The 26,208-nt window shown below is 40.0% G+C and overlaps 1 protein-coding gene across 7 annotated transcripts; it reads left to right on the top strand.

Moving 5' to 3' along the window:
• HMGN3 (high mobility group nucleosomal binding domain 3) lies at positions 1-24,952 on the top strand. 7 transcript variants are annotated; one of them, XM_040983665.1, is made up of 7 exons: positions 1-132; positions 14,646-14,696; positions 19,934-19,963; positions 22,719-22,769; positions 23,813-23,926; positions 24,047-24,133; positions 24,479-24,952. In XM_040983665.1, exons 1-7 carry the CDS (start codon positions 118-120, stop codon positions 24,515-24,517), a joined length of 387 nt encoding a protein of 128 aa, XP_040839599.1. In that variant the 5' UTR covers positions 1-117; the 3' UTR covers positions 24,518-24,952. The 7 variants fall into 7 exon arrangements, with proteins under 7 accessions (XP_040839599.1, XP_040839598.1, XP_040839600.1 ...); XM_040983664.1 differs by having other exon boundaries at positions 24,047-24,139; XM_040983666.1 differs by having other exon boundaries at positions 24,047-24,146.
• The last annotated feature ends 1,256 nt before the right edge of the window (positions 24,953-26,208 follow it).

Here is a 26,208-nt window from a genome sequence, read left to right as displayed (position 1 = left end):
GCGGGCCGGGCTTCGCGGGCCCTGCGTGAGCAGCTGCGGCGGCAGAGGCAGCATCCAGCGGCGGCGCCCGCAGCTCCAGCCCGTTGCTTTACTTTTGGCTGCACCCTCATAGCCATTATGCCGAAGAGAAAGGTAAGTGTTACGCAAACAGATATCCGATGGCCTCCCAGTATTGCTTACCACAAATCCTGTCATGGCAATGGATCGCGCCGTCTGCGCACGGTAGGAACTCGGGGATCCGGATGTGTTTGCTTCTGCACGCTGGTTTTCAGGTGCCTGTTGCAGACATTCCTCCCTCGATCCGACTCGCCCGCGCCGCTGTGTGACTGTTACTTTCCGACGACGCGGTTCCCCATCTTCAGGAACTCATTCTCGAGGGAATGGTTTCCACCTCCCGCGACAAGCAGAAGCAGAACCGATTTTGCATTCCCTCCCCCCACCGCACCCCCTTTCAGGAGAGTTTCCTCTGGGCAAACTGGCAGGCTTGTGTAGTGCGGAGGGAACGCCGCGAGAGGAAAAGTAAGATCAAAACCGGGAGATGGAAGCTAAGTAGAGGAAACAATCCAGGCAGATGTTTGGGGGTATTCCCAAGAAGGCTGTGCCCACGGCTGGGGACGGCGCGGCGGCTCTGAGCTCGGGGAGAGGGAAAGCCATGTTTAAAATAGCGCTCACCCTCCTGCTCGCCTCCGCGCATTCCCGTATGTACCAACTCCAGTGTCAGCCGGAGCTGGGGACGGCGCGGGCGGGGCCGGGCGGCCTGGACCTGCCGGCTGGGCGGCGAGGGGCGCCCGGGAGGGCCAGTGCAGGGCCAGGGCCAGAGGGCCCTCGTCAGGGGCCGGCCTCAGCCCTGGGTCGGCGCCTGCGGAGAACCGGGGTCGCCTCAGTCTCCTCCTCCGCGCCTGGCGCACGGTGTCCTCTTCCGCGCAGGCCCTTGGCGCCAAGTGCCCTGCACAGGGTCACCCATCTCCCGCAGGGTCGGGGCAGCGACTTGCCATTGTCCCGGGGAGGAGAGGGGACGTCTTTCCAATACCCCCGAGGAAACCGATGTCTGAACGCTGGTTCCTGAGAAAATACTTTGCGCCCTGGCACCGCTTGCCACAATGTTTCCAACAGTGTCAACCAGTGTGCTTGAAATTTAAAGCAAAATTACAAATAACACCCTGCTTTGTCAGTAAAAGACTGTGAGCTGATTTGCATGTGAGAGTGATTGCATTATTACAAAAATATACTACATTTTAAAAATCTAGAAGCTTTTTCTTTACATGTCGTAATTGAAAATTTGGAAACTTGTCTGTTACTTCACTTTTTTTTTTTGGAAAACATGATAAATTAAAAAAAATTTTTAAACTCTTTGAGTTCTTAGGCACCTATTGTGTTGAGTAGTTTGACTTGGCGTTATTTCGTTTCATCCTTATAATATGTTAACCGGTGTTACCTTCCCCATGGCACCACCAATAGTTAACAGCAGAGACTGAATCAGCTACTGTAGATTCCAAAAACCTTACTCTCAGCCATTACTCTTTCTTTTAGTAATGGATGTAACAAAAGGAATTTAAGATATTCCAAGGGATTTGCAGTTTAAGAGGATGGATGCCATAGTAAGAGTATTTATACTTGTAATTTACTGTTTAAATTTTTAGGAAACTGTTGGTCTTCTAGCCCCAGTGAACTAGAATGGGGATATTAAAATTGTGTCACAATTTTCAGAATTTTTTCTAAAGATAAACATGGCTTAGGATTTCTTGTAGAATTCAAGGAACTAGTTCTCAAGAAATCAGCTACAGAATGAATTGGAGCTGTCTCTTTTCCTCGGATTTATTAACAAATGTTTTGGTAAACAATAGATTAGATCTACACCATTTAGGCAAATTGAACCCGGACTTGGTAAAACCCTCCTTTCTTGTTCAAGGCCCAGAGTTGATGAAACTATTACCCCTCATTTTCCTGGCTGTGCACCTCTTTTCAATGATGCAGAAAGGAAGAAAAGACAAGCAATGGAGTGCTGGATTTTGGTTTGGGTTTTATTTTGTTGAAAGACAGAATTCTACCAGGTAAGCTAGACAAGTCCTGGGAGGAGGAGCGAACTTGTGTTTAGACACCTGTGCGTCATCCTTCAGGACACCAGAGTGCCTCATGATGAGTGGGAAGGCTTTTCACTTTCACCTGGAGTCCAAAGACCTAAGTTAATACCGCGTCAGGCACAGTTGCAGATTGAACGTGGCTGTCATGTAGGACTCAAGCCATACAGCTACTACTGCGAATGTTGTTGCTCACAGACCCTGCATTAGAAACTAGTACTGCTAGAGATATGTAAGAAACCAAAGACAGAACTGGAAACAACTCACGCACGGCTCTTCAAGATCAATGAAGCTGGGAGACCTGCACACGTTACTCTATTTTATTTTTGTTATTCGAAGTACTGCCTGTTCCACTTAGCAATAAACTTAGAAAGTGATCCCTCATGGTCCATGTTTTGCCATTTCAGCCCATTATGATCAGCTTTTTCTAGAAATTAAAAAAAAAAGTGTTGTTTACTGAACATGAGTTATTCTGCAGAGCAAACGGTGGTTCTAATAAGTAACTGAAAACTTGATTTTTAATGCTGTAGGGACAGTTTGCTCTCTTTATGCTTATGTTAATTCAATCAAGTAGTAAGACAGGCCAACACAAAGCAATTGAGTGATGTTAAGGCTGTTGTATATGTTCCAGAATACATAAATAATCCTTAGTTTCCAAAAGCTATAGAATAAACAAGGAAAGAAATGTGCATTGGGCTGATTTTGAGATTGTGGACAGCATTACATATACAAAGGGAAAAATCATACTCTTTCTATGTTTTCAGGCATTGGAACACCCCTTCTGAGTGTGTCTTAGCATGACTAGGCCCCAGTTATACAGCTTCATAGTTATAATGTCTACATTAATATGAAATGCTATGACATTTCAGTGTGTATATGTCTTTGAGTGTGATTGTCACAGACAGAATCCAATTTTTTCTAATAACTGCTTTAGGTTTTTTTTTTAAAGCAATACAACATTTAACAGGAGTTGTTTAGTCCATAATAAACTCTGAGATGGTAGGATTTGTAAAAAAATGATTTGTCTGTGTTTTAGAATGGATGGTGAGGCAATGAACTAGCTGGGTAAATGATAATCGATCATTTTCATGATCTCAGGCAGTGCTGGGATCACGAATGACTTAACAGGTCTAGACTGTTCCAGTCAGATGCCGACAAGTGGCTGCAGTGGTCATGTCATTATTTCATGGTCTAAAATTCTACAAAGAAGCACTGGCCAGTGAGGCCTAGAATCACAGTCCGGGCAGAATCAGCAACAAGCAGACACATTCTCATATCCTTTTTATCTTTACAGTTCCTTATTACTGGAACTGTTGTAAGTGTCTACTATACACATCATAAATCCTCTGATGGGACAGTTTTCCATGAATTTGACTTGTGACAGTATCTCTACATGTAAGGGTTTAAGAGAGAGAAGTTAATCCATTCTTGCATTTGGAATTAAGTTTCTGTTTTTTCTGTCCCATGGGGGAATGGCAGAGCAGATATTTAACTAAATGCTCACGATTTGTGATCATTACTCTTTCAAAAGAAGATCACTTGCCACAGACATACTGTAAATGAGAATATAGGTGAATATGGCTGTATGGAAATAATTATTTCAAAATAGCAAAAGAAACCACTGTTGACAAAATTTTAAAACTCATGAAAAACTGGGAAAAATGTTTAGTATAGCACTGAACATTGTTTACTCTTTATAGAAAGATGATCTCACATTTCTCATGTATGGCAAGGACATGTGTATTTGTATATCCTTCAGGAAAATAATAAAGACCTAAGTACACATAGTGTTTCATTTCACTAGAAATCAAATACACATGCATTACTAAAAATAATGAGATGTGATTTTTTTTTAAATTCCAGATTTTGAAATACTGAATATATTTACTGTCTGATGCTGAAGGATGCAAGGCATTGGACACTCAGCAATGTGCATGAGAGTATATTTTTCTTTTAAAAGAACAACTAGAAAGCCACTAATACACTCAAATGATACAATTCATGATTTCCCACTAAATTATACAGTTGTGCAACCAATACCATAGCCCAATTTTAAGATATTTTTATCAGTCACAAAGGTCTTTTCAAGTTCTTTACAGCCAATTCCTGTTCCCACCCAGGCCTATATTGGCACTACTCTGCTTCCTCTTTCTCTAGATTGCACATTTTTGTGTGAAATGTATCACACAGTTTATGTTTTTCTGTTAGATTTCTTTCACTTACTGTAACGTTTTTGAGGTCCAAGCATCTGGTAGCATGTATTAGTAGTCAGTGACTTAACGGATGTTTGGTTTGCTTAGAGTTGTTATTGTTGTTGTTGTTGCTGTTTTTAATTTAGTTAAACAATTATTTATTTTTGAAAAGGTAGCTATTCAGAGAGAAGGAGAGACAGAGATAAAAAGCTTTTATTCTCTCTCCAAATAGCTGCAGCAACTAGAATTGATTTGATCTGAAGCCAGGAGCCAGAAGCTTCTTCTGCATCTCCAACACGAGTTCAGGGTCCCAAAGCTTTGGGCCATCCTCTGCTGCTTTCCCAGGCCACAAGCAGGGAGCTGGGTGGGAAGAGAAGTGGGTAGCACATGAACCAGCACTCACATGGAATGCTGGCACATGGAAGTGGAGGGTTAGCCAGTTGAGCCAATGCTCAAGGTTTTTTGTTTCTTTTGTTTGTTTGTTTTTAAATATTTATTTGTTTATTTGATGGCTGAGTTACAGAGAGAGAGACTCTTCTATCCACAGTTTCACTCCCCAAATGGCCACCACAGCCAAGGTTTGGCCAGGCTGAAGCCAGGAGCCTGGAAGTTAGCTTGGGGCTCTCAGATTGGTGCAGGAACCAAAGTATTTGGGTCATTCCTCTGCTACTTTCCCAGGCACATTAGCAGGGAGCTGAATCTGAATAAAGCAGGCAGAACTCAAACACGTGCTCAGATGAAATGCCAATGTCTCAGGTGGTGTTAACCCACTGTGCCATGACATTGGTCTCTCAGGTTTTAGTTATTAAAAAAATGCTGCCATGAATGTACACAAGCCATTAGATGGACACCTGCATATGAGTACAGTTTCATTTCTCTTGGAAACATTACTGGGTTGGAATTATGGGTGCTCTTAACATCTATATTCCACATTCGAAAAAACTCCCCAACTATTTGAAAGAGAAGAATGTAAGTTTCTCCACATCCTTTCTCGGTCATGCTACCGTATTTTTGGTTCCCTGATATTCTAATAGACTTTAATCTTGAATTTTATAACAACCAGTGATGATAAGTATCTTAATATGTGTTCTAACATAATACATAATGTGTATTTTAAGTGAACATTTCCCCAGATTTCTGATTGGGTTGTTGGTCTTGTTATTGAATTGTAGAAGTTCATTATATGTTTAGGATATAAACCCTTTATCATATAAATAATCTGTAGACAATTTTTTTCCACGCTGTTGTTTTTAAAAGACCTTTTGTTTGTAGTGTCTTTCAAAGAGCATAAGTTTTTAACTTTGATGGATTTTATGAGTGCTGTATCCAATAAATAAATATTTGCCTAACCCATAGTTACTTGCATTTCCTCCCAGAAGGTTTCTAGGTTCAGCCCTTATATTTAATTTTATTTTAATTAATTTTGTGCATATTATGAGACAGGATTTTAAATGAATTCTTGCTATTATCTTAGCCCCATTTGTTGACAACCATCCTTTATCGACTAAGTTGCCTGGGCACCTTTTCTGGATCTCAGTTCACAATAAGTGGAAATGTTTGTTACTGAACTTCCAGTTATGTTCTGTCATCTCAAATAGCTCTGTTGTTACACCATTACTACACTATCTTGATTACTGTGGCTTTATAATAAAACCAAATCTTATAGGGCCAGTTCTTCACTTTGGAATTATTTTGACTTTGAGGTCTTTTATGTTTCTATATAAGTTGTATTTTTATGTTACTTTTTAGAAAAGATTTCTTTATTTGAGAGGGAGAATGAAAGTTCCTAGAGAGAGTGAAACTCTACATCTGCTAGTGTACTCTACAAATGGCTGCGACAGCTGGGGCTGGACCAGGCTGAAGCCAGGAACTCCATGTAAATCTCCCAAGTGGGCAGCAGGGACCAGAGCACTTGGCTATCTTTTTCTGCCTTCCCTGACAATTCACAGACAGGTACATCAGAAACAGAGCAGCTGGGACTTGTACCACAGCTCATGTGGGATACCTGGTTTGCAGACAACAGCATAACTCACCATACCACAATGCTGGCTTCATTCTTGGTTGGGATCCACAAATGTATTTGGGGAGAAATGCCTTATTAGCAATATTGAGCTTCCCTGTCTGAGTAGGAAAGGACCTGATACTCATAAACGTTTACTGAGTCTCAGTTAAATATTGAAAGAAAACCTATATGTGAGTAAAGCCTTCAAAATATCTAGGCTGTGCATTTTATTTATTCCTTCACTCTGTGTTAAACAAATATGATGAACATGACCTTGAGAGATTAAGCAAGGAATTGGTGTATTTTCAACTCTTATTGGAGTAATGTGCTTGATTTCTAGGGACTGATGGGGTAGGTAAGATGTATCCCAAGTGTTTATAACTCATAGTAAGAATTGGTATCGAGCCACCAGAGATGCTTTGAACTGTGAGCACTCAAGGGTTTAACCAGACTCAGTGCGCAAAGAAATAACAACAAAGTGCTGTTTCATTTAAAGGCTCAGTACTTAGAGCTTCTGACAGTCCTCTTGTGTTTTGAAGATTGTTATCTGGTACCACATTTCTAAGTCGGCAGAAGCTCTTTGATCAGTTACCTGGTTTGAGTCAACTTTATTTTGTAGTCTTCTAATTTGACTTGACTGTGGAACCAGTCAAGGCCTTGGTTTTGTTTTATTCTCCAGAAAACCTAGCAAGGATCCTGTACATATGTATTTAACTAGTGGATGAATGAATTGTTTCCAAAGGAAGCAGTTTTTGTTATTTCAGATGCTTGGGGAAAGTCGGATGTGGTTCTGGTCCTCACTGTGTACCAGCTAGATGATCTAGAGCAGGTTATTTAACCTCCGTTCAGCTTGAGCTTCCTCATCTGTAAAACTGGAATCATGATGTGAGATAGTTCAAAAAGTTTATGGAAAAATGGAAGCGAAATATCAGTTCGTTTTAATGCAAAAGCATTTTGATATTTGTGCATGGTCCTTATCATATGTATTTTTTTCATGAACTATTCAAAGACTCCTCATATGCATCGAATTCTGTTTTTTGTTGCACCAAAATTATTTTATCATTGAATTTCATTTTCTGGAACTTTTAAGCTACTCTCAAATATTCTACCTCGTTCAGTTGTGCGATTAATGAGATGGTGACTACAAAGTGCTTAAACAGTGCTGGGCATGTGTGAAATATAATTCCTATAATGGTGATATTTTTACATATAAGAGCACCGCAATGAAATGATCTCTTGTAGTAAGCATCCAACTTCCGGTCTATAGCAGACAAATGGCACTCACAGTAAACACAGCGCAAGCAGATCTCACCTAGATGTTTAATTAATTGCAATTATAGGAGCAGATGTTCAACAACCAAATAAAAAAATGTAGTGCTTGTGAACGAAAATAAGCATTAATCTTGTGCTTTTTTGCCTGGTTGATTTGCCTCACAGAAAAAAATTATGTCTAAAAATAATTCCACATACCATTAAAATTCCCTTGGCAAATCAGTGAAGTGAGTCTCTTCCTTTTCCTATATTTTCCTCCTAAAATACTGCTTCTGTTTATATCAAAGTTACATATAGTTCACTTTCCTACAGAGCCCATTTGAAAAGGGTGACTGAAATACTTACTTAAGCTGTCTGCTTACACAGTAGCTGGTATGTTGAACTGTAAGTTGAGTCTCCTGGGTAACTTAGCAATCAGTGTCGAAGATCTGAACGTTTGATTCCTTTTACCACTAGCTGTTTATTTATTGTATACTCCATCTTCTCAGAAAGATTTAGTTATTATTGGTCAAGATATTTATGTAGTCCAACACCAGAGCAGAGTGTGGGTCGAGCCAGGTTCAGCCGTACACAACATGGAATGCCAAGGTGAAGCTGCCTGTGCCAGATGTGATCGCAGCACCCAACCAGCATATGTGAGAATCGGGAAGGGAGTGGGCAGAGCCGGCAGGAGAATGAGGGGTGGTTCCCTTGCTGGACAGCTACTCCCACTGGAGAGTGTGAGCTGGGATGATGACAGACCAGATTAGGCAGGGCTATGACACCTGTGCGCCTCATGTGGACCAGATCAGGGAAAACCCAGGCTGGGCTGATTATTCCTACTGGTACAGTCTACAACTAGAGTGGGTGAGGGTTGTTGGGGCTTAGCTGCAGCATCAGCTGGCAGAAGCTGGCACTGGGGGCTAGTTCTGTCAAGTTAAACCACAGAACCACCTGGAGAGTGAAACTGGCCTGGGAGGGAAATAGTGGGCTCCTCCCTCTTGGATTACCACTCCCACGGAAGGACACAGGAACTAGGACAGGGGCTAGGGTGGCTAGATAGACACCCAACAACATCCGTGAAGGCTGGATAGTTGAGCTGGTTAGATGGAATAAGGTTTTTTTTTTTTTTAAAGATTTATTTTTATTATTTTTTATTGGAAAGGCGGATATACAGAGAGGAGAGACAGAGAGGAAGATCTTCCATCCGATGATTCACTCCCCAAGTGAGCCGCAATGGCCGATACTATGCCGATCCGAAGCCAGGAGCCTCTTCCGGGTCTCCCACACGTGGGTGCAGGGTCCCAAAGCCTTGGGCCGTCCTCGACTGCTTTCCCAGGCCACAGGCAGGGAGCTGGAAGGGAAGCGGGGCTGCCGGGATTAGAACCGGTGCCCATATGGGATCCCGGGCGTGCAAGGCGAGGACTTAACCACTTGCGCCACCGCGCCGGGCCCGGAATAAGGTTTTAATACCCATTGACAAGTATGAGAGCAGAAGGGAATGTGGGACAGACTGGACTAGTCTGCTGCACATACTGGCAAACCAGGGTAGGGGGTGGGCCTGGTGCTGGTTATTGTGGGTCACTCTCACTAGGCTGCAGCCCACATTGGTTTGTGTGAGGGCCGAGTATGTGCTGGGCAGAACCAGGCTAGACTGTGACACCCATTGGTTCCAGTGAAAGACATGGATGGAGACAGAACCGACCCAGCAACTGCAACCACCAGCTGATCAGGGCAATGGACTGTTGCGGGCCCTGTACTTGCTATTACATACAAAAATCTGGTCTGGGAACACCTCAAAGTTTCTTTTGGGGATCCCCCCCAATCGAGCTTCTGGACTCAGAATGCTAACCATCAAAAGACAGAGGACAGAACAAGTCAATCAACCACTTCAGCTATATGTTAGCAATGAAAATACTGGGCAGACAGAGACTCTCTGATGGACTATGTTAATCAGTGGATTCTTCAGCAACCTCATCGTGCTTGGAGTGGTGAGATTGGCAGCAATTCAGAACTGTTGAACTATCAAAACCACTTGAGCAAGACCTTCGGAGCATGCCCTACATCCGGGACCTGGGGTGGGTGGGAGAATGGGTGGGGCCTCTCCCTTAAAATCCCCTTTTACATCAGATATCAGGAAACAATACGGAACTAATTGTCTTGCCCGTCTTCCTGTAGTGCTTGAATCTTTTTACGCTAAGTATGTCAAGATTGTAAAAAAAAAAGATATTTATGTAGTCCAGTAGTCTTGTATCATGTTTGCATGTCCAGAAAAACAGCCATTCACATATGCCCAAGGAAATTGCATATTTGGTCACACATGATGTAAGTAATATACACTGTCAGTAGAAAACGTGGTTTTAATTTTTTAAATTGCTTCCAAAATGTAGCATCTTAAGAAGCATTCATATCAGTAGGTAATGTAAATATATTTGTGAGTACTGGACTTTTACTAGGTACTGTTCATTGACTGCCTGGTATGCTCTTAAACAAATACAGAAAATACTATAGCATGAGTACAGTATAATTTTATATTATTTCATTTTGTTCTTTTTTAGCCAAGTTTTATTTATCATGACAAATATTTACTTGAATTTCTGAATCAGGTGCAATTCTTAGCACTTTGCATAAACCATAGCCTCCAGCCACACAATAAGGTATGTCAGGTGGTTACATGTTTTCCCAAGGTCCCCATGACAACAGTGGCAAGCTAGGGTTTCTCTCTGGAAGTCTGGCTCCAAAGCCTATAGCCAATGAACCTGCATGCAAAATCTTCTCATACATAGGGAAGAATATCAGGAGTAATGAAATTGGGAATTTCCTTTGGATCGTATAGGTCAAAAGTGATAGAACCAGTGTTCAAACCAGCCCTCTTCCGCTAAACAATTTTTCCTCTTAGTGGTATACCATCATACATCCCATGTATGTATATTTCTGATAACTCCTTGAATTTGTATTTAAACAAAGGTGCCTGTTGAATAAAGTAAAAAAGAATCGCGAGTTCTGTAAACAGGTAATGTTCATTTGTTAGACATTTGTTATAAATGGCCTTTTAAAGATACAAACTGACACCCTCATTTGTAGTCATGGCAAGCTATGCAATCAGGCATTATAACCTGTGACCAGGCCTTAAGGCTGGCCTAAGAATTCAGGCCTGTGCTTGCCAGGAGAGGCATATTGATATGAAGATTTTCAGATGTAAATGGACTTTAGGATAATATGTAAAATATGTATGCACCATTTCCTCATCCAAATAGTCATTTTTTTCAATAGCAAAACTCTATAACTCTATGTTTTCTCAATTTCTACCCAGATCTACTAGTGTTATTTTGGTTTTTTTTATTAGTGTTATTTTGAAGACATATTTTTTTATTAACTTGTTATATATAGAATAATTGAGATATTTCTCTACCTCCAGGAACATGTAAACATGCTCCATATTACACAATGTGTTGAAAAATTGTAATGTTAATTGTTACTTAGATAATGCATTAAAAAAATGATGTGTGGGACCAGTGTTGTGGTGCTGTGGGTTAAAACCACCACTTACAACATCAGCATCCCATTTCAGAGTGCTGGTTTAAGTCTTGCTAAAGCTCAGCTTCCTGCTAATGCATCTGGAAATGTAACAAAGGATTTCTCAAGGGCTTGGATCCCTGTTACCCATGTGGGAGGCCAGGATGGATTTTCTCGATCCTGGCTTTGGCCTGGTCCATTCTTGACTTTGCAAATATTTGTAAAATCTACCCCAAGAGCTGATTTTTTTATACTTTCTCATATTTTTATTAATATTTGGGGGACAGACATACAATTTTGGCCAAGGTTATCTAAATTCTACATTGTGGATAACCTATGTATTAGATATGGTGTATTTAGGAGACAAATACAGAGAAATATTGGGGTGGTCAAACAGGAAGCTCAAGGACTCCTGAAGTTCCACATGGATTCTGTGCAATGCATTTTTTAGACTACATTCTTTCTACTTCTTATTACTTTACTTCTTAAAGTATTTTTTTAAATATGTTGCCCATTGTTATTTCAAGACCCATGAATGGTGAGCAATAGTGAACAAGCACATTTCATGTGCTTTTGGAATAGGGTTGCAATTAAAACATTTCTTAAATGAGGAGGAATTTTCTCTTCCACAATCCCATACACACAGCAACTGTTAATATTAGAAAAGCCAGTACAAACCACTTTGAGTGATATTAGCAGTTAGGAGTTTGAAATTTGAGCCAGCCTACCTGGATTTAAACCCTAGTTTTTCCATTTAGCTGCTAGATTTCCAATAGAGTTATCTTGGGAAATTCCTTGAGCTCTGTGGACTCAATTCTTCATTTATACAATGGATATAATACTGGTTTACCAACATGGTAAGACATTAAATCATTGCTTTGCACCTAAGGACAATACCGATTTTTTATTATCAATGTTGTTCCTCTATGCCACTTCTCTTGTCTTTTCCCTAGAGCCTGGTGCTTGGCATCCCGATATGTGCACATGACACAAAGTGTCATAAGCAGCCAAGTCAGGCAATTGAAGTTCTTCAGATCTATCCTTTTAGTTTTACTAGTGAAAAAAACCCAGAAGCCAGGTGTGATCCACACTGGGATTTAGGCTTCTGATTCAGGCGGGTTTTATTTTCTAGAGTCCTACCTAGAAAATAGTGCATGGAAAATGTAACTCAGGTAAAAGAAGCACCTTAGACAAAAACGGTTTAAAATGTGTATTTATTCCCTTCGTGTTTAAGACATAGCCCTATTCTTGAATAGTGAGTATTTATACTAACAAAATATTACTGGACATACTTGACCATAGGCTTTAGTTACAGTTATTTTAAGATTATTTTTTATTTAAAGCCAGAGTGACAGAGAGGGAGAGACAAAAAGAGAAGCCCTCCATTTGTTGATTCACACCCCAAATGGCCAAAGCAGCCAGGCCAAAGCCAGAGGGTAGCGGCTGCATTCAGGTGTCCCATATGGGAGGTAGTGGCCCAATTATGCAGGCTGTCTTCCACTGCCTTTGGAGGTGCATTAGCAAGGTACTATTTCAAAAGTGGAGTAGCGGGGACTCGAGCTGGCACTCTAGTATAGGTTTCTGGTGTTGCAAGCAGCAGTTTATCCTCCTACACTACAGTGTCATTCCTTCAAATGTCTTTTATACTTAATTACAAGTGAGCTATTGTCCCTCAAAGTAACTCTCAGAGTTGTTGTTTATTTAGATTTGTCTAAACTCTTTTGATGTAGAGATCTTACTCTATTATTTTTTGAATAACTAAATATTATTTGAGAAAGCTATGTTAGCACGTAGTGACTTTGATCATTGCAATTTGGGATTATAGAAATTACCTAATGAATGTGAGAAACCAAGCAGGGAGGAAGTGGCAAAGCAGTTTAATATTTATTTTAATATTACTACTGTGACTGTGGTCTCTCAATTTCAAGAATTGTATGTTTAAAGATTAGTTTAAGCAGCAATAAGATATTGAGAGGCCCTCAAACATAGAACTAAAAGATGAAAAAATAACCATGTCAGTGTTAACTATATGGTCCTTGTTGCCTGGAATAAAATTTCCAATGTCTATTCCATGTGTCATAAGAATAGTTGAATTTAAGGCAGTCACCTGTTATTTGAAAATATATATATATATATGTATTTTATATATACACACGAATTTCATGGATGATGCTCTCATTTGTTGGCAAAGTTAACCTTGTGTTAATCTAATAGTTAAGATTTGTTAATTTTAATTAGAAGCACTAGGGTTTCTTACCTTTTAGTTCCTCTCTCAGTAGGTTATTTGCTATGTATGTGTGTGTGTCTCAATATGAATTTCCTCTGCCAACCATTTAACTATGGCATTGATTTTTTTTCAGCCTTGGATTTGTGGCAGAGAATGCCAAATTATTCATAACGAAATCTTACATGATACAAAAAATAATGTTAAGACACTAGGTAGCAAGTTAGAGAAAAATCCCCTCAACATAATACATTGTTTTAGGCTAACAGAAGTAATTTTGGGTCTGTTGGCACTGCTGTAACTACTCAAGCTGTTCCACATTGGCATGGATAGCCCAGAAGCTGGAGTGGGATTTATTCCATGGCAGCTGCAAACTTGCGTTCCATAAGTACTCTCAGCTTTTAGCTGATTCACCAAAGTCATTAAAACCAATCGCTGTCACCTAAACTCTTAGAAGTAATTTCTCAGGGCCTACATTTGAGGTAGAGACTTGAAAGTTTAAGCCAGAACCCTGAGATCACCTCTTTGTCCTCTGTGGCTGCAGATCATGGGCCAAAGGATGACCAGTGTTACTTTTGCCATCACCCTACCACACCCTTTCTCATTCTCAGGGACAAATCCACTTGCTGATGCTATCTAATGCAGTTTCCAAGCACCTGATGAATGGTGTAAGAAGCTCCCTGTCTTTTCTCGTACCTTTTCAAGTTATAACAGAGGTGGTGGGGCTCATTACGCCCACAGCACTGCTGTTTGTGGTGGCAACCAACACTTACTGTTAGAAAATCTCAACAATTCCTGTTGATTCCTTGTAGATAATCTGTAGAATACAAATTCAAAGTTTTGGGATCCAGGTCATGGTGCAGTGGTTTAAAACCCACCTGGGAGCTTGGCACAATGGCTCAATGGCTAAATCCTCACCTTGCAAACACTGGGATCCACTCCCCAAGCCTAGCTTTAATGTTTGTCATGAATGATAGTCAGCAGTGATCTAAGCTGTCCCATTTAAGCTGGTGCATCAGCCTGATCTATAAAGGTCTTCCAGCTTCCCACCTCCAGACTATTGGTCTCAGCTTCCTCACTTATCCCCGTAAGACACCTTACACAGGGCATTTGAGGAGTGAACTGGTGGATAGTAGTACATTGTGCGATTTCCCTTTCTCTCCTCGCATACCACCCCTCTTTGTTTCTCAAATAATTTTTTTAAATGGGGATTGCTGTGTGTGCATTTCTGTGATAAACACATCTTACAAACTTGTTTTTTCTCTGCAAAAAAGTCTGCTGGATTCTATGGTCCAAAGAATTGAAGTAGCTTTTTCTGTTTTAGTCTTCATCTGATGTGTTTTCCAAGTTAAGTACAATTTTCTGAATTATTTTCTTCCTAGTCACCAGAGAATACAGATGGCAAAGATGGATCCAAAGTCACTAAACAGGAGGTAGGTGCATCTTTAACATCCTGTATTTAATTACTGAATTTGTAATGTTAAATGCTGTTCTTACTGCCTGCATGTGAATGGACACAATTGTGTGTGTGTGTGTGTATATATATATGTGCAACTTATATATATATAAGTTGTTTGAGACTGAGTGACGTGGAGCTGACTGTCCATGCTTAGTCTTGCCTGACCTTGGTGTGTTTCAGTTAAGTACATCATTCCACTTACTGTGCTATTTGTTGCTGTGGTCCTGGTGTCAGAGCAGATACTGGGAATTCCTTCCGGGCAAAGAGTGAGATAATAGGTGAATTCATCAAGGAGAACAAAGTCTGCTTTTTACAGCAAGAAAATGAAAGACTGTTGATTTCATACACTCTCTGCCCCAGTGAGTGAATGATAACTTACTTTTAGGTTCTGGATATTTGCCTAAGAGGACCCATCTCTAATACTAGAAACTATAGAAGGATACACAGTATGTGAAAATACTAAAGCTTAATTTCTTTAAAACGGGGAAACTCTCAGGGTCTTGGGGTAACTAATTGGGCAATGATTCAGATATGCTGCAATACACTGACCTTGGAACTCAGAATTTGTAAGAGATGCTTACATTTGACCCTTTGTGGTAACACTATGAAAGTCTAGAAGGAGATGGACTAAAAATTAGGAGACGAGATATGCTATGAAGACAACCTTTCCCTTGCAGCTCTTACACATGAACATGTAGGCTAAAGAAGGCGATAGAGAGACAAATACAATATCTAGCTACAGAACCGTTTTTGTTTTTGTTACACTCTTTAATTGGATTACTATTATAATTAAGAATTTGGAGGAGTTTGTCATGTTATCAAAATTGCTACATGAGGAGTTTTTCCTTTACGCAAGGAAACTCATTCTGCCAAATGAATAATCTTGAACAAAATCTACAGAAAATTAATTCTAAAACAAAACTGCCATGTATCTGGCTTTCATTAACAGTTTGAGATAATCATAAAGTTATGCAAAGTTGTTTTATCACATAAATGTTGGACCCAAACAAAAAGAAAATAATAAATGCTTGGATTTTCTCAAAAAATAGCAAAATATAATTTTAAGACAACTGGCCAAGTATAACTAACTTTAATGTTTTTAGATTAAGACACCAAAAAGTACTTAGATTTCTCCTTTAAGGACTGGCATTTAAATTGATTTGTCAGTCAAACAAACTAAAAACTTTTTCATACTGTAGCTATTGGATAGCAGTTTTCCTTCTAGATTAGAAATCAACACACACATATGCATTTATATATATATATGGTATATATATATGTGTGTGTGTGTGTTTGCTTACATATTTGTCTTATACATATTCTTTTCTAACCCAACATTCTTTTTATTTATACTACTGATGTTTCCTTTTATTTTATTTCTGTATATTATCTGCTTTGATATTATTAACAAGAATCATTTGCAGGTACGACTTTTCACCATCATAGAAGCCAAGGTCAGCTTAAAACTTATAGCAGGATGTCCAGATGTGTGTGGAAAGTAAAGGAGTCAGTCAGTGAGCTGGCAGCAGTGAGTAAAAGCCGTGAGATAACATTTGAGTTGATTTTTCCAATTGAATTAAAATTCAATTCAGACTACATTTTCCAGTTATGTCATTGAATATGTACAACCTTGACTCTAGTGAATGAACAGCTATTGCAAGGGGGATCCTCTTTGAAAATCCTCTACCGCTTCTGCAATTTTCAAAGTGCTTTATGCAGAGTGTAGTACTTAGGCATAGATGATAAATGACTGAAATAATACATCACAGTCATTGCACTCAGCAGTTTATACAATCCTTTCACATCCATTATTTTGTCTGATCTGCACAATAACCCTAAAATGAAAAGAAGCCAGTTTCATCCCTTAACAGAGTCTGTGAGCACCAGTCATGCTCCAAACACTGCTCTGTGGTGAACAGAAGAAGCTACAGCCTCTCCCTTCTTGGCTTCCATTTTAATGGGCAGAAGAGAGTCAAAACAATTAAATGTTCACCAAGAAGACAAAATAAATCAGGGAAAGAAGATAGCAATGTCCGAGAAGTACTATTCTTTTCAAACGAGGGAGATATTGTCCCCATTGGAACTACAGCAAACAAGGTTGTCAGAGAAGTAGTGTCATTTCCCCCACAGAAGTCTCTGCTTATTAAGAAGCAGAAGCAAGAAAGATATCTTAATCTCCTCATCCCCAGTTCTCCATTCCCCTGGGCATTTTGTCATAGTCACAAAGATCTGGTAATTCTGTGTCCATTTGTCAGCAACTGAACCTAAGGGTTTGGTTTGGAAATGGCATGGTCAGCCTCAGGACCGTATTTTTATTTCATAGAAGTATTTTCAGTTTTCAGTAGAAATAGCCATATATTCCCAACAGTATCCACCAAAATCCAGTCTAGTTATTCCTGTGAAATTTTTCCTGCTGAAATTGGACTTCAGTATTATTTTGCAACTAAGACCTTGAAATTGAACACTGCTCATCTTTCAGAGTAACCCTTGCTTCTGATTTGCCCAGCACTTAGGTACGACAGTGACAAATCTCACACTTACTGTTTTTTGTCAAACTTGTGATGACTTGTCATTCTAAAAGCTCTGTGTCCCTTCCTGAGAACCACTTTTCCTGATAATTCACTTTTAATCAACAAATCAAGAAGATTCTGAATATCTTTTTGTCCCCTAATACTCCTACCCAACAGGCTGAGTCTTCAGTGAGTACTTCAAATGCTAATGTTTTGAAGAGGAAACACTATCAATCCAGCCTATTTCATATCCAATAAATATAGTCCAATCATCTATAGATTCAAGGCTGCAGATGCTGATGGAACTTTCCAGGAAGGCAGCCACGCTTGCATGTGTAATCAGTCCACTGCATAACGGTCCACTGTTAGCAATGAGAAAGAAAATCATTACGATGCCTACCTGAAGCGAAATTTTAACAAAAGTTATTTTTTTACATGACATACATAGAAGAGCTGATAAATTTTAGGTCAGAAATTATGATTTAACAATAAAAATAATTTTAAGTACTTTTTAAAGATTGATTAGCTTAGACAGTCCAGACAGGGAAGTTTGTTTTTGCATTGATTTCCCAGGCTTTTTAATTTTGAATTCTTGTACTGAATTGTAAATAGTTGTTAAGTCCTTTGGATCAGAACAACTTTCAGGTCATGTACAGCAACATCCTAAAAAGGGTCACTGACCTCACTGTGCCTGTATGTTACACATCCCCAAGTTCAAGTTAGCATATATTTTGGTTGATTTACTCACTGCACTCATCTCCACATTTACTAAGGGCCTCCACTGGGTAGAAATTGGAGCTGCAGAAATCTTAGAGAAGATAGTTCTGTGTGGGAGGAAATAGACATGAGACAGAGAGGTGAATAGTGGACAGAGCCGAGAGGGGTTCATGGAGGTAGAACTCTCCTCTGTCTAGTGTGGAGGCTGCTGCCACTTTCCCTCCTGGAGGATCATCCCACCTCCTATACTGCACTTGTGAGATGCTGTAGGCAGTTCTGAAGACCACACCAGACTTTCAGAGATGAACACCATTTAGCAACTGGTGGGTGTTACTTTGTTCTTCAAAGCTATGAAAACATACTGAAGGAAGGCATAATGGCTTACCACCTAATTTAATTGAGTAAGTTGCCTTTTCTTGGGTAATACCTAATTACTGTGCTTAACTGTCCTCCTGGAAAAGGTATTGCAGGATTTTGACTCTGATTTCCAGGGATTTGTGGGTGCATCATCTTGAATACAGCCCTGGTAATCATGGCAGGTACTGTGGTCTTTTCTGTGGAGAATCTGATACACATTTTTCTTGACTAATCTCCATACAGGGCTATAGACCGAGCCCTGTGCCAAGCTGTACATCCCCTTAATCTGTGCAATGAATGTATCCCAGTCAACAACTTCACCTGCGCAGAATTCTATTCCCAGTATATTCTGCTAGCTGGCCTTAGGTCCAGCTCTGATCTTTCTTTGAGACCTCAAGGTTAAAATTATTCATGGAAGCTCTGGCTCTTCATTTTCTTCTATGGTTCAAAGAAAGATGAGTTTAGCTTCTCTGTCTTTGTTCAGCAAGAAAGTTCTTAGATGTGGAGATGGCAATAAATATTTCTTCCAGTTTGGTCTGACCTGTTGACCTAGACTGACCTAAATATGGCTATGAGAATTTCATGATTCCGCACAATCATGGTACAAGTACTCTGGTCATTTTTGCTGACCTCTGCAAATTATTTGAAACGTGTGGGCTATTGTAATGAGGTAATAAATGCACAGGGCAATGAGGATTAAGGAAAAGCTTGAATTTACTTATTAAACAAATTGTCTTGAGCATATAGTATGTGTTAGTCAGTACCCTGTTTGGCTAGAGATAGAGCCGTGAATAAAGCAGACAAATAGTATGGAGTATTTATTGTAGGAACATTTCAAAAGAAAGGCAGTTGTACTTTCAGCAGGTGAAATCCTTGGGGACGCTGGCTTCTGCTGGGCTGTCAGTATTATGTCAAATGATGTGCTGTTGCCTTAGTGTGTGGAACAGTTTTGTTCCTTTAAATTTTCTTTACAAACTCATTTGCTGTTAGCTTGTACCATACTTAAAAAAGAAGAGATTTCCTAAAAAAAATACCAGTCTTTTCAAAAGTCTCCAAATTTTCTAGGCATTGAAATTAAAAGAGCAGAGAAATTTTTGCTCAAGTTAATTCTTCGAATATCTGGTTACATTTGATATGTATATTTTTTGTGTATAACAGATGAAGTCTTGTGAAGTGGTGACTGCAGTTTGCAGTCATTCTCCTCTCCGTATTAGCAGAAAAAATGAGAGACTTCAGCTACTCTGATTTCTGTGCAGTGACAGAAGTTTCTTAAGTAGCAGACTGCTTCTTAACTAGCATCTCAATACTCCTATTGTAAACTTTATCACAAAAGCAGAGGTTATCAATTGAGATGAACCTAAACTTTACCTTCCTTTTCCATTCCTGCCCCACCACAACCTTCTTTGGGTGATGCTGTTCATGAAAACCTATACCTCTTTGAAATGTGCTCTCCTGAGTGTTACGTTGCTTGGGAAACTTGAAATTTTCTCCTGTGTAGACCTGCAGAGTGTGATGGGAGTCATTAGACTGTTTCATGAAACTAAGATGTGTAAAGATGTATTTTTTAAATCAACCAGATTGTATATCATCACTGAAAATATATTGTTTTCCATTTTTTTTTATATAGCCCACAAGGCGATCTGCCCGATTGTCAGCAGTAAGTACCTCAAACCCTCTTTGGTGTTAGTTCTTGGGAATGATGTTCCCTTTGCCCAAACCAACAAAAGGAAGATGATGGCTATACTTCCCTTGGCTTTGTTTATTCTCTTGAAAAACTGAACCAGTGTTGCTATGCAGTTTACTTGATCACATCCATTGGTGAAAAACAGTGGCCAGCTATGGCATGATTTGACCTGGCTAGATTTCTTCAGAAGCTACAGTATAAGAGCTAAAGTGGATAGAATTCTAACTCTAACTGAAGCTTATGCTTTAGAAATATCTCAATGTGTCGCTTCTTGGCCTTTTGGCTAAGATCAAGTGTAGAAAATTTCCCAGTCTGTTGTCAGAATGTTTTGAAAGTTATCTGAATCCATATGTTTATGTTCATGTTAAACCTAGAATATCTTTGAAAAAGCATTAATTCTACTTTGTTACTTGGAATCCCCCTTTGCAACTGTCCCGGGGACTCTGTTAAGGGAAGAGACAAGGCGAGGTGTACTGCTAGAGTGGGCTGTGTGGCTGATGTCAGACACAACTGGGCCCCCTCTTCCTCAACTCTGTGCTGCTTGCTGGTTCATGTGCTTCGCAGCAGTGAGCTGGACCTCATTCTGCTAACTGAGATCAGCCAGACTCTCATGGAAGATTCTGGTTAAAACTCCTGCAGGCTAGTGTGCTCACAGAGAAACCAAGAAGAAAGGCATTGCCATCTTGGCTTAGAGCATACATCCTTATGTGGATCCTGTCCCCAGTCCATGCCTGTGCATGCAAATTAGTGTTAGGACCACTCACTGGTTGAGAAGTACAGGCCAGTTGGGGCTAGGATGGGAAGGAGTCAGTGTTGTATGTGAGAACCACAGGTCATGATTAACAGTGACTCTGAGAATCTAAGAGCTGGGAGATGCCACTTGCTAATTGGTAATCAGTGAAGGGATTATACTTTGTAAGTAAAATGAAAACCAAAATTGAAAACAAAACTTTTCTGGGCACCCGGAAGGAGCTATTTAAGTACCTATAACTGGGATCCATGGCTGTGAGACCAACACAGAGCCTCATCGAAGGCTTGCAGATCACAGACTACAGGTCTTCTGACGTTTGAATGGCAAGTCAGGAAGAGAAATTTGTCTGAAAGAAAATCGCATACGATTAAATGATTTGCTATAACTTTTGAACATGTATTTATTAATGCAATATATCAAACTTGGAATCATAAAATATGTTAAGTAGTAAAGACTCTAGCAGCCATGCAAACTGCTCTGTTTGGGGAGCAGAGCACTGATCTAGGGTAGAAAGAAGATTAATATAAACATTTAAACCTCAATTTTCTTTTTTTTTTTTAATAATTTGAAAGGTCATTTCTAATAACAGCCAACCTTCTAGAAGTTTCACTTCATGCCTTGATGAAAAGGGCCAGATTCAATATGCAACTGAACCACTTAAGAACATTAATGAGGAACATACATCTTTTTCCACAGGGAGAAATCTGGCCAGTGTTTTCTATTTGAAAAAATATGCTTCTACTGCCAGGCAAGCTAGACTTAATCTTATTTTATTCCACTTCTATAAGAAAGACATTTGTCCCTAAATACCTCCAAACAGCCTTTAGTTTAACCTGGCTATCATCATGAGTATCCACAAATGCCACCTGGCCTCTGGCCCAGTGTTTGTGGACCTGCTCTTGGGAACAGGAAAACGTTCACACAAGGCAAGACCAAAAGCTTCCTGGGAGGTCCTTTGAGCCAGTATTATTTGTGAAAAAATAATGTTAGAGATGGGCATTATTTTAATAATACCTTTATATTATTTAAAATATTTTTATAATATTTATAGACATGGGGAATTTTTATCATTAAAACTGCATTAAAAAGACTTAGTAATATGTTCAAAAAGTAAAGTTACAGAGGGAGGGAGAGACCCTCCACCCGCTGGTACATCTCTCAAATGGCTGCAATGGCTAGAACTGAGCTGGGTTGAAGCTGGGAGACAGCGGTTTATTTCAGGTGCAAGAGTCCCAGGAGCATTAGCATTCCCAGGAGCACTAGCAGGAAGTGGAATTGGAAGTAGAACACCCAGAACTCAAACCAGTGCCCATATCATGTGCCGGCATCACAGGCCACAGCTTAACCCAGTAGTACACCACAGTGCTGGCCCCTATAATTGCATTCTTAATAAAAACGTTCTAGAGCCAAATGAACCCAGTGTCTGGCTGTGTTAGTCTTACCTTAAGCTGATACTGTGGAGTTTTATGTAGAAAGCACCTGGATATCTGCATCAGAGGAGGAAGCATTTAAAAATGAGTTTGAAATGCTGCACAAGCAGCAGCCTTCATTGCTGGCGAGGTTTTGCCTATGATTGTGTTGTGATTTCTGAACCGTTGTGAAGGCCACTGTGACCAAATTCATTGAGTCATTTCACCAAGGGCCTGAGTCATTCCTCTTGGTGCTGTGCTGTGTGATAAAAGGAAGTACAGAGACAGTACAGGTAGAAGTTCAGCCCTCTTCCCAGAGCACTGTCCTGGACCGGGGGTGGGGAGGGGGAACAATGAGTCAGCTGTTCCAGCTCCTCTGCCACTCATTTCCAAACTCAGGGTGAAAACAGCTAGGAGATGCAGGGGTCTTTTTGCTGTTACCTAATGCTGAAGCTGGGATGTGATTTTTTCCCAAAAACACAGTCAGAATGAACAGTTGTCTTTTGCAGGCCTTTTGCATCTCTTGATGCTATTGTCTTTCTCAGTATTTGTATAATTGTTTTTGCAGAAACCTGCTCCACCCAAACCTGAGCCGAAACCAAGGAAAACATCTGCTAAGGTAAGAGGTACCGTACACCACCCATGTTACTCTTAAAGCCATGAATACATTATAATCCACGATCAAAAAAAATCACCCAAGTAAGGAGCACATTCCATATGATTCAGGCCAAAGCGTAATGACCAGAATGCTGTTAACCACTATACTATCTTAAAAGACATAAGGCACAATTTCATGCTCTTTCAAGATATGTTTTCTGTTTGCTCAATGAGTCACAGGAAGTCATAGTGTGATGCCCCAAGATGCCTCATCTCCAGTTGGGGCCTTGCATCTGCCTACGACTAGTTCATATAGCATTGAGGGGGTGGGGGATCGGAGCATGGCTAGGGTAGGATTTCTCATTTCATGTATCCCATGGTAGAAGGTCAATGTCCTAATCAGAACAGTGTAATAATCAATACCTGCAAGTATTTGCAAAGCCCTTATCGTGAGCCAGACATTGTTCTGGTTGTTTTATTCTTAGAACCGTCCAATCACTTCCTTTTGAGATAAACACAGATGCCCTGCACTGCAGGTGAAAAAACTAAAGCCTAAAATCCTTGAGAAACCTACCCCAAAATGGCTCTGTTGCACTTTGCCATTCAGAGTATTAGCTGTGCCTGGTTGTAAAACATTTGAAACCATGAGGATGGAGGACCAAGCAGGTGTGGCTGGAAGCAGAACTTAATGTGTGGCTTCGTCTAAAACTGTGGAATGTTTCTTCATGTGGGCCTCGGCTCTGTGGCACTCTGTTCAGCCTTCTAGCCATGCAAGCTGCGCGTCTCCCTGCGAAGTGGGCTGAGCCACTGCTCTCAGAAGCATGCAGAGAAGTGTGGTGTTTTCCACGTAAGGGAAAGTGTAGCGGATTTTCTAAGCCTGTGCCATCTTCACCAGACTCTGTTACTCAACAGGCAGCCCGGCATGCCTGGAATTCCTGCTCTGCCTCCAGCCACCTGGATGCTTCACCTGTTGTTGAGCAAGAGATGATTGATTTCAGCTAACTTCACCACATCGCTCATGGTGGTTAACATCTTTTGTTTCCCTGTGCTTTGATCCTCTGATAGAAAGAAGCTGGAGCAAAGATTAACAGAGGCACTAAAGGGAAGAAGGAAGAAAAGCAAGAAGCTGGAAAGGAAGGTACTGCACCATCTGAAAATGGTGAAACTAAAGCTGAAGAGGTACTTTCCATAAATACCTCCCGCTGATTGAATCAGTGTCTTAAAAGAAATTGCTCAATTCTTCAGCCACTGATAGCACGTTCATAATATCTCTCTTTATTGCCTGAAATGTAATTGCAGATCCACATCTCTCGCTCAACTGTTAATGTCTCAACCTCCAGAAGTACCCCACCCAGCACATTGTCAGTAAAGGGGCAGATTGAAACAGTGAGAGTTAAGGGTACAGTAGAACATTCTGCATGTTTGCAGTGACTAGACTCAGATGGTAGTGTGCTGTGTTTTGTTTTGTTTTGTTTTAATTTTCCTGTTATGAACAGTGGGAGCTTGCAGGTAAGATTTCTGTGGTTGCTTGGAAAGCACAAAGCAGCAAATGCAGTGCAGTGTTTGCATAAGACCTTCCTGCCTTTTCTGCTTTACATGCAGAGGTAAACTAGATGGTGCAGTAAAGCCACAGAGAAACAAATAATCAGAAGTGTGTGATGGTGGGTGGATTTTTCTTTCGTTGTAGTAGCTTTAGTATAGTAACTGAATCTTTTTCTTTCTTTTTCACAGGCTCAGAAAACTGAATCTGTAGCTAACGAGGGAAAATGAATGGTCATGGAGAATTGGGGTTGATTTTTGTGTACCTCTTCAAACAACTTTTAAAAGCTATTTTTACCGAGTATTTTGTAAATGCTAATTTTTTTAGGACTCTACTAGTTGTCGTACAAAAATATATAAGGGTGGACATTTTACCCTCTGATAGTCATGCTTTTTGGAAATTTCCATCATTCTCAAGTAAAATAAATATCAATTTAATATTGGAAGCTGTGTGTAAAATTGATTTAGCATTCCATGCACTTGCTTTAAAATTTTAGTCCTGTGCATACTGTGGTGTTTTTACTGTGCATATTTGAATTTTTCATGCAGTTTTTCTAGAGCAATAATCAGTGGTGCTTTTGTACCTAGGTTTTAATGAAACATGGATAGTTGTGGCCACCTGCTGACTACTTGTGGTTTAAAATAAAACGTTTTTTTGTCTGCAAAGTTATCTGCCTGTTAGAATCTTTCCGACCTTTGGGGAGTGTTTCATTTTACTCTTGCAAGCGATATAAAGACTCACTGCACTCTAGATCTTGGTGACTCACCTAATGCATCAAACAATACTGCTTCTTAATTTCCTGACCTTTAACATTGTTATTATTGATGTAAAGGCATTTGTGACTGCTAGTGTGGAATTCTAAGTCACTTTGTACTAGAAGTGGCCAGTAATGATTACTATATTCGAGTATAGCACCCAAATTTTTGAAGTACTTCAAAAACAGAATAAAGTTCTTCTAATCCAGAGCCAAGTGAAAAAAATCACTGATTTGCAATCAGCTTTGAAATTTTCTCCCTCTGGAACTAATCTACTCAGATGTTTTCTTGCTCTTTGGGTAGTTCACAGCCCTCAAAGCTCTTTCCCTAATATGACCATACTTGACCTGTACCAACCTCAAAAGATAATTGGCATAGGTACTATTTCAGCTTCTTTCTAGGCTCAAAACAAAGTAAAGGAAGAGTGTGAGCCTTACCGGAAGAAGAAAATCTAGCCACAAACCTCTTGAATTTTAAACAATGTCCTTCTGTCTGTGAAAATACATAGCAATGCCAGGAACAGCAATGTAATTTGGTGTTGTATGAATTCCTGAGAGCTTGGGTTACTGTGTGAACACCCCAGGAAGGCTCAGACTTGGAGATTGTGCTCAGAGAAAGACTCACAGCTTCACAGATCAGAGTGGTGCCTGGCCAAGGAACTCCTCCCACAGGCAGTTGTCTCTTTGGGTTGTAAATGCTTTTATAGCATGGTTATCAACAGAAACAATGTCCCTTCTCCAGCTCTCGTTTTCGGGGCTTAAATTTGTTCCATTGTCCCAAGTCTGTTATTAATCTACTGTAGATAAACAGCTATCTCAACAATATGGTATACAGAATAATCATACTCATAGCTTCCTTGGCTTTTAATTATTAAATGTATCGTAATTCACAAATTATGGGTATGGCAAAAACCATCTCAATCTCAAAAATATCAGATATCTAGTGAATGTTGACAAAATTATTGCAGTATGCCATTAGAATCCAATATATTGTTGGATGCTCAGAAATGAACCATAAGCTTTACAGATTCACTGTTCAAAATAACACAGGAGTAGGCATTAATTTAACCTAGGGATTAAAATGCTTGTTAGGGGATGCATATTTCATATCAGAGTGCTTAGTTCAATAAACAAGTTTGGCTCCTGACTCCAAACTCCTGCTAGTAC

The sequence above is a fragment of the Ochotona curzoniae genome, unplaced genomic scaffold, assembly GCF_017591425.1.
Source record: "Ochotona curzoniae isolate NIBS_2020 unplaced genomic scaffold, NIBS_Ocur_1.0 contig_3819, whole genome shotgun sequence".
Lineage (NCBI taxonomy): Eukaryota > Metazoa > Chordata > Mammalia > Lagomorpha > Ochotonidae > Ochotona > Ochotona curzoniae.
This window is presented reverse-complemented; position numbering and strand designations above follow the sequence as displayed.